At 39.4% G+C, this 14,412-nt stretch overlaps 1 protein-coding gene across 1 annotated transcript; it reads left to right on the top strand.

Annotated features, from left to right (window-relative positions):
- Window positions 1-460: 460 nt before the first annotated feature.
- On the top strand, window positions 461-5,716 carry LOC117495442 (neutral cholesterol ester hydrolase 1-like). The gene is made up of 5 exons (XM_034146693.1): window positions 461-689; window positions 1,775-1,997; window positions 2,153-2,222; window positions 2,793-2,964; window positions 3,158-5,716. The coding sequence occupies exons 1-5, from the start codon at window positions 555-557 to the stop codon at window positions 3,776-3,778; spliced, it is 1,221 nt and encodes a 406-aa protein (XP_034002584.1). The 5' UTR covers window positions 461-554; the 3' UTR covers window positions 3,779-5,716.
- The last annotated feature ends 8,696 nt before the right edge of the window (window positions 5,717-14,412 follow it).

Here is a 14,412-nt window from a genome sequence, read left to right as displayed (position 1 = left end):
ACCCCAAATTGCTCCTGAGGGGATTGCCCACAGTATTGAGTATTGAGTATGTAAGTCCCTTTGGATAAAAGCATCTAACAAGTAACATGTAATGTAATGTAATTATATGCCTCTTAAAACTTCCAATTTGATGAATTAGACCAAGGAACGATAAACATAACCAATTGAGAATATATAATGTATCTAAATGTATCATAATAAATATAATTTAAGCATTTATATATATATATATATAAATCAAAGGTGTCTTTTCTATACATAATATATGTTTTCATTAATAAAATAAACTACATTTCCCATCAGCAACCACATTACCTAATGCATAATCTACTTCCTGGAAACCATTTTCAAAATAAGAGAATGTCCCTATTCTGTTTGCAGTTGCCGCTATGAGATTGACTGCAAATCTTTAAATCAGCTTTTATTTTGAAATCCGGGTCATTCCTCCGTATATTGTCAATCCCTTGCGGAGCCACCGATCGCCTGCAGCCGGTAGTGTAATCCGTGTGGACTGTGGAGAACGGTGGACTTTAGACAGGTAAACTACCGCCGCGATGAGGCTCTGTTTGGCCGGTGCCGTGCTGCTGTCGGCGGCCGCTTACTACGTCTACCTGCCGCTACCGAGCGGGGTGAGTGAGCCGTGGAAGCTGATGCTGCTGGACGCGCTGTTCCGGAGCTTCATGCAGGCGGTGAGAGCTGGAGGATAATTTACACTAAACAGGTTGTTGAGAGGGGAACAGCGAGCCGTCAGGGTTATGGAATGACAAGAAAACACAGTATCCACAACAGCCACCTTGCACATCTTTAATTTGTATACTATCCTACGAGTCTCTGCCCTTGTAGTATAAATCTATATTTCTCTTGCTGCTGTTTTTTGTATAGAACATTTTCAATTATCCGGAATATTTGATATTGTGTATTATTTGTGATATATGTATTTTCTACTGTAGATATGTTTTTGCTGTATTTTATTATGTCTATCATTTATTATACCTTTCATATTGTAAATGCCTGAACACACTGCTGCTGTAACACAATCATTTCCCAACTTTTAATCCATCTATCTATTTAGAAGTGAGGAGAGATTAATGTGACAGTACATAAACATTAACATAAAACAGGAGAGGTGACAGCAGCACAACATTTATTAATAGAAATGTTGTATAACATAAAAAACACGTCTCTCCAAAATTGTGATTTTGACCATGTATTCCTTTATGGTGGGGAGACAGTTCTGAAGCTAAAGGAACCATTTAAAAACACGTCTGAAAAATGTTTATTTTTTTGTGGAAATATGTTCTTTTAAGCAGCAAGAGGAAACAGAACAAAATGAGGTGACTGGATTTATCCCTGCTGCTGAACAATGTAACTCTCATATATCATATGGTATTATTCAGCTAAGCTGTCCTTAAACATCCAAATCCTATAATCTTATGCAGCATTGTGAGGCAACAAGTTTCTACTCCAGCTTAAAGTGCAGGGCGAGTTTTCACACCCTGCTCATTCTTTCCATCCAGCCTGTCAAGCTTTTTAACGGCAGGGAGGGGCTCCAGACTCAGAGAGAGATCACACCTGATTTACATTTAAATTAATGAATAAATACTAAGTTGTAAGCTTAAGGATAAAACATGTATGGAAGTTACGTTGTCACCAGAAGTGTTCTACCAATACAATTTTGATTTCAGTGTCTTTTCTTTACCCAGGAATGAAAACATTGTTCTCTCCGGTATAGAAAAATCCTTGAAATAACTGCTATGTGTGTTTGTATTTTCAGAGTGACGTGGCCCACGCTCTGGGTGTGTGCCATCGGATCCACCTGTTGAACCACGTGGTGTCCTGGGTGGAGGAGATCGAGGCTCGCTCCTGCCCCGCGGTCCACGTGACGGACACCTCGCTGGGCGGCGTGCCGACCCGAGTCTTCCAGCCCAAAGGAGGCAAGCAGCTGAAGAGAGGAGTCATATATTTCCACGGTGGAGGATGGGCGCTTTGCAGTGGAAGTGAGTGTTAAAAAGTCTGAAAGATGCCCAAAGAAAAAGGAAGATTGACAATGAACATTTCAACTTTTTGGGTTAACATGTATCACTGTGTAAAGCCAGTGGGACATGTAATAATTAGAGTATTGTTGACATGATATCACTTATCTGCCTCACAGGGATGCGATCATATGACCATCTTTGTCGTAAAATGGCGGAAGACCTGGACTCTGTCGTCATGTCTGTGGAGTAAGTTCTGTCACATTGCAGCAAATGTAATCTTGTTATTAATTGTCAATATTTAGCTGAGTATAAAAACCACAATCATTCCAAAACAGAGAAAAAAGTTCTTAAAAATAGTGTATTGGAAAACATATCTTTCCAAAGGTGCCTTATTATTTTCAGTTTTTAATATAAAACAGTTGTTTATCAGTGTTTAATTAATTTGTGAAAAAAAAGTATCAGATTTGAAAAACTGAGTTTTTAATTTAATGAATTACTTTAATTGGGTCTACCTTGTTTTCTTTTTGTCCATCTCTTGTCACTTTTTACTATACATTTTGAAGCATAATCTGAGCATTAGTTAATGCAAACAATACTTTTTGTGTTACAGTTCTACTTACATCAGCATTAATGTAAGATGCTTGCGGATATAAAATCTGGAAGAAAATATATTTAAAACTGAAAAATTGGATCCCACTTATAAGTGCCCCTGTGTCAATTCAACAGAAACACCAGACCTGCCCTATCTTTGAATCATGTTTTAAAGTGTTGCATACAATTATAATCTTGATTTTCTTGTATTTCCTGTGCCTATAGTTACCGTCTCGCTCCAGATGCGGTGTTCCCGGCGCAGTATCACGATGCGTTAGCGGCGTCCCGGGCCTTCCTGTCTGCTGAGGTTTTGGAGCGCTACAGCATCGACCCGGAGAGGGTGTGTGTGTCGGGGGACAGCGCCGGGGGAAACCTGGCTGCTGCTGTGGCACAAGAGGTAGAAAAACAAACACACACATAACATAATAATATGACATATTAGCAGTAAGTTAAATCTCCTTCTAAAAGATGAAAACAAGTGCTCTGTTGTTGTGTTAAACTGTGAATTGCTTCAACTATTAGCAGTCCCAGAATGTCATGAGTTTAGGTTTCATTGATGAGTTGTGAAATAGCCCTGCCTTTGTCCACAGCTCAGCTCTGATGACGCTCTGACGGTGAACTTCAAGCTGCAGGCGCTGATCTACCCCGTGCTGCAGGCGCTCGACTTCTACACCCCGTCCTACCAGCAGAACCGGGACGTGCCCATCCTCTACAGGCCCATCATGGCTCGCTACTGGCTGCAGTACCTGGGGGCCGACACCTCCCTGGAGCCCCTCCTGCTGGCCAACAACCACAGCTCCCTGGACCAGCCGGCCCTCAGCAGCAGCATCCGCTCCAAGCTGGACTGGACCGCTCTGCTGCCGGCCGAGCGCAGGAAGCACTTCCAGCCGGTGGTGAGAGAAACGGGATCGCCGCGGGTCATGGGCGAGGTTCCCCAGCTGATTGACGTGAGGGCGGCACCGCTGCTGGCGGAGCAGGGGGTTCTGGGTAGAACGCCCAAAGCATACGTCATGACGTGTGAGTTTGACGTGCTGAGGGACGACGGGCTGATGTACGTCAGGCGGCTGCAGGACGCCGGCGTCACGGTGACAAGCGATCACTACGAGGACGGTTTTCATGGCTGCATGGTGTTTGCGTATCTGCCGATGATGTCTAAGGTTGGATGGAGAAGCATGAACAACTACATCCACTGGCTGGACCAGAATCTGTAGACGGAGATCTAGATCCTCTTGAAGTCGTTTGTGGCACCAAAGGTGGACCGGAGCAGTGAGGCTGGTACTTGAGAGCTCCTTGTTGAATCGGTGATGAGGAGACTTTGATGAAATGGTGGTTTAGGTAAAAACAATCCTGACCTGTAACACAGAACATCAAAGGTTTGATCTACTGTACCCTGAGCAACACGCCAAACAAGACATACAACTACCTACATTACAACTATCTATCTATGAGCATTAATGTAAGAAAAACATGCTGTTTCCCTGGAGGACTTAACAGACACCTGAACATCTTCCTTGAGCACTTCTGCCACACTGTGCACACAAACAGGTCTTTTAAAGCAAGTATATCTACTCAGTGTAACAGAACTTCACCGAACCTGAAAACCAAAACATTTCTAATAAAATGTAACCAAAGAAAGGAGTAACTGAATTACTTTTACAAAAAAGAAAAAAGTTCTATGCAGTTTGAGTCGATACTAAATAGCAAATTGTAGGAAATATTTTCAAAGTCAGCTCCAATTTGGTTTTAGATCCTTTTAAGTTTGTTTTATCCCAATTTTAAAATTAATCTCAAATAAATAAACACACACCTGCATTTACAGAACTAAAAGTATATAATATATATATTTATAACAGGTTCAAAAATTGTATTTAAACATAAAATATACGAAAAGTATGGGAGAAAATCTGATAAAAAAAAAATACCAATCGCACCCAATGTATGGATGCATTATGTTATTTATCCATGTATTTTTGTATGTAACTTTTAGGGATAATCACACAGCTTTCCATGTTTTTCACCCCAGAACCAGAAGCAGGACAATATCCAACAACTTCTGGGGAAATAATATCTTAAAATATCTGTTACTCATTTAAAAAACTCTAGTATATTTTTGTAAACTCCAAATATGACTACTTTTAGAGGTCAAAGTCTCTCACTTGTTCTTTTATGATGTTGAGACATCCAGCTTGCACACACACATAACAAAGCCTGTTAAGACTACAGAGTGTGCACGTGGTAAAAGTATGCCAGAGTTCACAGCTGCGTATACTTACTGTATTGTGCAATATTGTATGTTTTGAACGTGTCCCTGACTTTCTGATGACCACTGTACTGCAGAGCCAATGCAATGATGTTAATGACAATGATAGCTGTGAAATGTATGCGATGAATTACTGTATCACAGAGAGAGAACAGATCCCAAAATGGACTATCGTGTTTCTGCTGCTGGCCCAAAACTAATACAATGAACCGACGACAGCGAGTGACTGACTGTTTTCTGGCTTTGGGCCCAAAACGCCGCGAGCCAGCAGTGCAGCAGAAACACTGGGCCAAGGGGGGTCATTACTTCACATTTACCAGGAAGAAATGTTGAAATTGTAACACTGGCAATCATTTTCTCCTTTTTCTTTTTAGAGGAAAGTGGATTTCTGTGAGGAATGTCCCAACCATACTCATGCACATGTTTTGTACACACTCCAGTAAAGAGTGACTATGTTTAATATACTTATTTAGGCAAATATCATATCGTTTATAAAGAAATTAGCTAACGTTTTATTTGCGCCGGTGACAACACAATATTTGTATAATGTACTGAATGTGTTTTATCATGTGGGATTTATCTTGGAGATTTTTCTGTCAGGGTAAGACAAGAACTTATAGCAAAAGTGTGTTTTAGTCACAATTCATAACAAAACGTTTTAATATATACATTAACTAGAGTTGAAGCACAAAAAAAGAATTAACTGAATATATAATGGGAAAATAATATACAGATTATAAACAAGACATTTTGTGAGATCTATCCAAATGATTCAAGAAGAAAAACTGTGAAAAAGTATTAATGATATATTAGGGTAACTATGCAAAGTGATGATACAGTATGAATATTTGTAAAAGATATACAGTTACATATAAAATATATGATTGTCTTTTTGTTGTTTTTGGCTTCAAGAAAAGAACATTTGCAGCTAAAATGATTTTTTTCTTAATAAATACACTGAGGGAAATTTAATCAAAAACATTTGAGTCTCTTTGCAATTCAAACTTTAGAAGAATAGTCACATTTTCAAATAATTGTAGACTGATTTTTTTTCTTTTCTTACACTTTGACTAAAAGACATATTGAGAAAATAATCAGCACATTTTTCAATAATGAAAACAATCTCACCACAGGTCCATCGCTCTTCTGGAGGTGTGAGGATCATGTGAAGCACAAGACGTTAGACTTCTTCTCCATGTTGACTTCAAATGGACATTTTACATGATATATTTTATCAGATGATGGATTCACATTTTAACATCAATGTCAAACAATAACATTTCCAAACTGACAAACTTCGACAAACTTCACTGGGAGAAAGAACACAAATAATGAGACCAAAATATCTGCCAGAAAATTTCATTTCATTTTCATTTAATCGTTTATTTGAACCGGGACAGTGCACATTGATGAACACTTTAAAACAAAAATAATGCTTACAAAAGAGAATATTGTTCTGTTAGCGTAAACTTCAGGTCCTTACCACCCTGCCAGTTTTATGTTATTGTGTTAGTTAACTTGCTATTGGAGCATGTTCACTTCCTGTGGGGGTTGCAGTGTTTATAACATGCAAGCTAATGTGAGCAGAGTTCACTCAGTCACCAGATGTTGTTGCTTGAACTTGAAATGACAGTAACTTGATTCCTTTTTGCTATAACAAATGTTTGATATCTGTGATCAACAGGGTTCGAGGGGGTAACTAAAAATGTAAAATGTTCATACTTTGCGATTTATTTATGAGAACATATTTATATTGAAACGCATATTAAAATGGTTTTGTTTCCTTGTTTTGTGAAAGATCACAATTCACACATATTAGTGAGGAAATAATTTGACTTAATGTATTCATTATAACATGTTTGAAATGTAGCTGTCCCCTTCAAGCATCAAGTATAATAAAACGAAATAGAGTTTACTTGAAAATATTTAATTTATTTATCATACTATTAAATTAGTTTATTAATGTATAACTTATGTTATTGATTATGATTAGTTGCCATAGATATTAAAACATAATAAATATGTTCATTATTTAATTATATTAAAGATATGTCAAGTGTCTTTTTAGTTTAATACAATAATATTAGTTTAGTAAGTTATATGCATCATATTTATGGTAAAAATATTGATCCCTTTATAATTATAGATCACTTTAAATTGACGTTTGAATGTGAATTATTCCTAATGATCATTATAGAAAATTAAATACATTTTAAAAATACTTTTATTTAAATATGTATTATTTAAAAATGTTTACCTTATGCCAATATAATTTGTCATTATAGTTTTTGAGTGATTTGTAATTTAATTATTAGTTATTCATTTAAACAGTAATCCCCATGAAATGGTATTCATTGAGACATTTTATTTTAAAAATAATTTGTTAATACAAGTTTGACACAGGAGATGGTGCCAAATCCTCCTCCTCCTGAACACCATCTACAGCTGTTGTAAGTGGAGATATTATTCATCACCTGAATCAATTTTTGTATTCTCTTTCTTCTTATTTTTATTTAAAGATTTATGAACATCATAACAGTTTAGGGTTTTTATGTGAAGGATTTACACTCGTTTTATTAATTCCTGCACAAAACAGCCTTTGCTTTTGATTTACGTCTGCAAGGTGAAGTCCTGCGATATTTTAGGGTAATAAAAACACTTACAGAGCAACAGATTTCTGCCTCACTTTCTCCATCTGTCTGAAAAATGGCTTCAACATTTCTTCCTCACCTCTTCACTGGATATCAAAGAGTTGTGTCTGTCTTGTGTTTGTCCTCACACAAACACTCCTTCAAGTCAAAGCCTGCAGAGCAACAGAAACCATGAGATGGTTGCGTGACAGAATGCAACATGCCTGAATACAACATGCCTGTCGGATCATGTGAGCAGAGAGGTGAAGCAGGAACAGGCCGCTCCTGACAGACAAGTCCGTTTGCTATTAGCATCATCTTTAAACCTGCATCTGGAGCGCCACAGGGCACACTCAGTGTTCCTCTGCTCATTTGAACTATTGCCCATCAGGACTCAATTACTCAAATGTGTGTTTGTGGGTGGTGGAGCAACAGTCTTCTGCCAGACAAGCCGCACGACGTAAAAGAGTTCTGTGTTCACTCACCAATTGTCCTCGTCGTCACAACCACTTAATCCCATTACGAGTCACAGCAGGGCACAGCTTACCCTGGCATGAACTCTGTCTACAGAACAGGTCAACAAGTCTCAAAGACTCAAATAAATGCTAAATTAGAGGAAACACCTGGTTCATCCTTCACAGACCCTCAGTATCCCATGATTAACTCTGCACTGGCAATACTTAAATGTTCCGTTCAGGGGGTTCTTGAAATCTGTATGCCGTCCCAAATATATCTACGCCACATAAATGGACCAAAGACAACACCCAAAGGTTTTTGATTGTGCTCTTGTAAAATGGAAGGAAGGAGCTGATCACATCTGCATAACATTAAAATAAACTGGCGATCGTAAGACAAATGCAATAAGATTTTTAGAGTATTGAATTGCGTTAAATGGGCAGTGTGATTGGTGCACATATTGGATCATTTACTCTCAGTATAAAACAGTATGGCATGTGTTGATAATTCTTTCCACAGACAGAATGTACCTTGCCATGCATAATCAATTACGTATATTATAGAGTTAAATGCGGTGTTAAAGCCAGAAAACATCACAAACATGTTTACAAGGTTCTCACAAATGATGTGGTTGTTGTTAAAAAGCACCTGCAGGATATAACTAAAGACAGCCAAAATATGAATTCCCCAGCATCTTAAAAGTGTTGCCGTTAAAAATGTGCTTAGATGAACTCAAAATGACCACATAATTGTTTAAGCGAAACATAATGGTGCCACCTGTCAGGAGCTGTGTCCACTGTACTTGAAGGCTGTTTGAAAATGACAGGATAAATAGTTAGGGGAGAAGATAGACATATTTAAACTCTGGGTCTAATTTGCAGACATGCAGCTCAGATGGGAACTTAAAGAAACATCAAGCTGCTTTTTCCTGTTCACACCAATTAAAAAAGGTATGACTGACATGGGAGAAGATAAAAACAGTGATGAGACTGCGGTGTGAACATGTAGTGCCTGTATGTATGTATGTGTGTGTGTGTGTGTGTGTGTGTGTGTGCGTGTGTGTGTGTGTGTGACCCGGTGGAGGCCTGACTTCCTTCCAGCCCCCCGGTGCTACTCGTTAATCACAGGGTGATCATTTCTAAGGAAAACAGAGGCGCCGGGAGCGAAAACAAACCGGCCAGAATGTGAAAGGAAAGCTGGAGCGGCGGGGAATTCATGCGGGAGAATGTTATCGCTGCGACTAAAGGTCATATTGTTCACTTCTTCCTGACAGGCAGAGGGAGAAGGGAGTGTAAGGCAATTTGGAACGAGGTGGAGGGAGGCAGGGTGAGACTGCAAGAAGGGGGATCAGAGAGGGAGGGAGGGCGGACGGAGAAAGATTGGTAGGGAGGAAGAGAAAACCACAATGTGGGCCTCAAACTGCACAAGGACACATTCTGTGTTTCACACACAAAGGCATGGGCATAGAAGCACACACTGCATGGCCAAAAGTATGTGGACACCTGAACATCATATCTCATTGTTAAACATTGGATTGAAAGACTATGGCCTTCCTCTGCTATAATAGCCTTCACTCCAGATGTTGGATTGCCAAGAAGCTAAGTTTATACTTTTTTTTAATCAAAAACACTCTGTTATCCCATGAAAAACATACAAAGGAATCTCAAGGATAACACAACATTGAGTCTAACACTCAAAACACAGAGTATATTCGCATCCCTCAGGCCAAGATCAAAATGTAATTGTATTCAATTCAAACTAGACAATACTAGTGGCATAAGGTTGATTACTAGATCCTGACAAAGAGCCGTACAATTGTGTCTACAAATAGGTTTTTTCCCTCAATTACAGACCCCAAACCATAAAGAAACTGTCTCGTCACCATGGAATTTGGACGACATATTGGCCGATTTATATGCAGTACTAACGTTCAGTGCCAATCAAGTGGCAACCTCCAGTGTTAATAATGACGTTTTGCAGAATAGTTCAATATCAATGTTCTTACTTGGTGTTGGGGTTGGGGTCCACATACTTTTGGTCATGTAGTTTAGGGAAAAAAAGGTGCACACATATGCACACTTAGACCCTGACATAAATCTACACACTCAAGAACACTTTTGGACACGAACAGGCATGTTAACACACACATACACACACACACACACACACACACACACACACTTAATAATTGTATCTGGAGGGGGTCTCTCTTAGGAGTCATAGCCTTCTGATCGTTAGCATCATACATTATAGAGACACACACACATGCACGCACACATAAAAAAGTCGAGCTAAAAAAAGTTTGGGAAAACGTTGGAAAGTCCCCAAAAGTTTCCTGTTTGCTCATTTGTCAGCTCTCAGGTTTCCTGCAGCCCCATTGGCCACCATGGTTGTCCCACCTCTCCTCTCCAAAAGTGTGTGTGTGTGTGTGTGTGTGTGTGTGTGCGTGCGTGCGTGCGTGCGTGTGTGTGTGTTGTTTGGGCCATATTAGTGATATTGTTCAGCTCTGGTTACTTTGCTTGTTTTAATGGGAGGGATACAATTAACACAACGTGTGTATGTTTGTGTGTGTGTGTGTATGTGTGTGTTAGCAGGGAGTTTACCTTGGCATGCACTCAGAGAGAGAGAGAGCAACTAATACCTCATTTCAACTGCAGAGTTAGACTCGACTCAACTCACTTTTGGCAACATGCAGGGGCCTCATTTATGAAGCAGTGGCGAGGATTCGTACTAAAAGGGTATGTGGACACAAAAGCCGAAAAATATTAATATTTAAAAAAACTGTGGCAAACACACACACACACACACACACACACACACACACACACACACACACACACACACACACACACACACACACACACACACACACACACACACACACACACACACACACACACACACACCTGCAGGCAATGTTCCCTGTATAAATCACTGCACTCTCATATCCCGCCCTGTACATTGAGTGTCAATGCAAAGCGCTTCATGAATGTTGATGGTAGATGATATTTGATAGATCCAAACTGTGGCATTAGCTTCTCTGAAGTGGTAACAAAAACATTATAGTATTTACATGTATTTTCTGAACAGATAATGTCTATGATTATATTCATAATCTTTACATAACATAACAGAAAACCAAAGGTATAACAACACATATCTAATGTAAGAACAGCTTTTATACACACACCTTTGTTTACTTCCAGAACATAGTGACTAATACGTAACACTTGTGCTTCTATTGGCTAGCGCTCCAACACATTGTGCCTGATAGGCTAAGGGGCAGGACATCTCTAAGAGGTTGACCAATCACAACAGAGCCGGCCAGCTAACCAATCAGAGCAGACTGGGCTCTGGTTTCAGACAGAGGGTGAAAAGAGGTGCTGCAGCACAGGCAGAGCTTTTTGAACATTAAAGCATGGAATCATCTCACAGTATCTCACTAGATACTAATATGAACCTAAACATTTGCATAATATGGCCCTTTAACACATTTTTGTCTCTTTTACATGTATGTCAATGAATTGATTTGGGGTAATTATGAATTTTAAAAAGTCTTCTTGACTCCCAGTGCTCAACAACATTCACATTTTAGAGCCAACATGAGGTAAATCAAAGATGAGGCTCTAACTTGCCGCCTTGAACGCAGTACTATGCACCACCTATCACACCCTGACGCAAGCTGCAACCAGTTCTGCCAGCATCTTCTTTTCTTCTTCTTACAGAGTATATCAATGCAAGAGGAGGTATTTTTATGCTGTATTTAAATAAACCACTAAATCTAGTCATATATCACATCACACGGTATCGTTCCCCTATGAGCGGTACACCTGGGATGCAGCTGGGCCAGATACCCGTTTGTAGTCAAAGGGCCATGAAATATTATGATTCTCACTTTCAGAATGATTATATGTACATTGTAAACCTTTTACAGCGTACTTTAGCTATACTGTGCCCACTCATGGTCAGTAGAGAAAGGAAGGAAGAGAGGCAGAGGGAACAAATGGGGGATAAACGGAAAGAGATGGGTGGGAAATGGCAGGAAATAAAAGACAAAGAGTAAGAAGAAAAGATGGAAGGAGACAAAGAGAATGAGGTAGAGGGAGAACGAGGGAGTGGGAGACAAGTTTAGAGGGTGACTAAGGAGGGAGGGAGTCCACATTGCGGGGGAGTCGGTCAGTTCTTGTCTTTGTATCCCTATCAAAACTTGGCTGCCGTTCAGAAATACACTCAGTGTGTGTGCTTAAACCTGTATGAAGCACAAAGTGGGGACTGAAAATCTGTTCACATTGACGGGCCTCAAAGAGATTGTCTTTAAGATCTTTTTTTAAAGGGTTACGACTTGGTTTTGGGTTCAAGGTTAGGGTTAATTATGTCTCTCTCCCTGTTCTGAGGATGCTCTCATTGACCCTCACATGTTCTCTTGTGCTCTTCATCACACAAACAGTTTTTCCGTCTGCGTTACCCCCAGCAGGCCCTTCAGCCGGAGTGAAACCTAAGCGGAGAGCGTCTCCCGGGGGGCCGCGGGGCGTAGGAGCCAGATTGAGGCCAGATGTTGCAAATGTAGAAAGAGAAGGACCAGGATCCATTTATAGGCTTAGCCTGCCTCACTGCACGACAATGCAATGATGACAATGCAATCCGAAGCTACTCACAGCACTGCTTAACGTCAAGGAAAAACACATTACGCTCACATAAGCTATTCAAGATCTTTTTGTGTCGACTCGTACCATGAGATGTACTTTTAAAAATATTTTTGGGATGTGCTCAGAAATGTGTGGGCAGTCAATCTAAAAATAAATCTCCTTTTCAAAGTTGAAATGTTTTTATGACACAAGAGCAGAAAAAATTGCAGACACTTTAAAGTTATAAAAATGCAACCCTTGAATTGAACCCTCCTGTTGTCTTCGGGTCAAATCTGACCGATTTACTACTTTCATCAATCATAACTTTTTTGTTTTAGATTCGATTGCATTAAGGCTTTATGATATCCTTCACAGTAGACATTTGAACATGTACAATTGCTGATCACCACTTTCATTGAATGTTGGATGATTTAGTCAACTTTGTAACACCCATGGTGTTCCCGGTCCCATAAAGAAAAGGAATTAGTAACCATCCGGATCAGATAAAACACACACACAAACACCCACCCAACACACACACACACACACACACACACACACACACACACACACACACACACACACACACACACACACACACACACACACACACACACACCTGGCACCCACAAACACCCACACACACAGAACAATTTGAAACATTTCCCGCTCTTATGTGCCCATCCCCCCACATGGATCACACCTGGCACACGCAATACATGTTCAGTGTCTATTCTTTGTATATTTACTGCAGTTGTTCATGTATACCAGTAGTCTGATACAATATGTACAGTTTGAAAGGGTGTTAAATGAAATTTGGTGATGATTAATGGTTTTTGTGTTAATGTAATAGCAGTTAAAACAGGACCGGTCAAATTTGACCGCGAACACCAAAGTAAGGGGGGGGGAAACGAAGACAATAGAAGGGTTGAATAAATAAAAAATCTAACAAATCAAAGGAGTTTCATCCCATTGATGCAAACATATATAAACCCAGACATATTCAATAAGAGATTTTGTCTTAAAGAAAATGCTCTCACGGTATGTTTCATAATATTGCTGAACTTTATGTCTGACCTCATATCTGAATAGTCCATCTAAACCTCCAGTGTTGCATTTTTTTTTTTATATATATTTCAAATTCAATTTAAAATATAAAAGCCAGAGGGGAAATGTGAAACGGTTTATTTAACAACTTCTTTCCAATGTTTATTGTAATTTATATGCTGTTTTCTCCCCGCTGAGTCAGATTTTTCCAGCACATGGTCAACACTGTGAGACAAAGTGACAAATGTGGTAACAAGAGTGTTGTCTTTCACTCTGACACCTCATCATCTAACATCGAAATGTCTGTCCAGCGTGCTTTATCCTTCAACAGGGCGGCACCGATGTTGCGTTAAAGGGAACATCGTGTTTTTGTTACGTTGCCTGATAAAGACTGAATACTTCCAGGAATCTCACATCATCAAAGAGTCCTCACATCAGATATCTGTCCAAAAATATACGTACACACATACTTATAATACCAGTTCAGGTTTCACTGATATGAACTCAAAAATGATTCATAAAAATCACTATCTTACCTGTGTGTCCTTAAAAACGTTTTGTAAAAGACACATGATGGATTTACAGTAAATGATGAATGTGCAGAGATCTGGATCTAAAAGAGAAAAGCCATGTCTGTTTTGTATCTAAACAACTTGACATCTTGGCTACATGTGTAAGGGCTGCAAACAAGCCAAAGCCTAATTTATTGTTTGCTCAAGTCAAAACCACTTGGCTATATAACCTAAATCAAATGATTGCTTTTCAGTGTGGCAGAATATATGAATCATGTCAAATAATGTCAAATTGGTTAAAGGCAGTGGTGGAAG

Source organism: Trematomus bernacchii, unplaced genomic scaffold (genome assembly GCF_902827165.1).
Source record: "Trematomus bernacchii unplaced genomic scaffold, fTreBer1.1, whole genome shotgun sequence".
Classification (NCBI taxonomy): Eukaryota; Metazoa; Chordata; class Actinopteri; order Perciformes; family Nototheniidae; genus Trematomus; species Trematomus bernacchii.
This window is presented reverse-complemented; position numbering and strand designations above follow the sequence as displayed.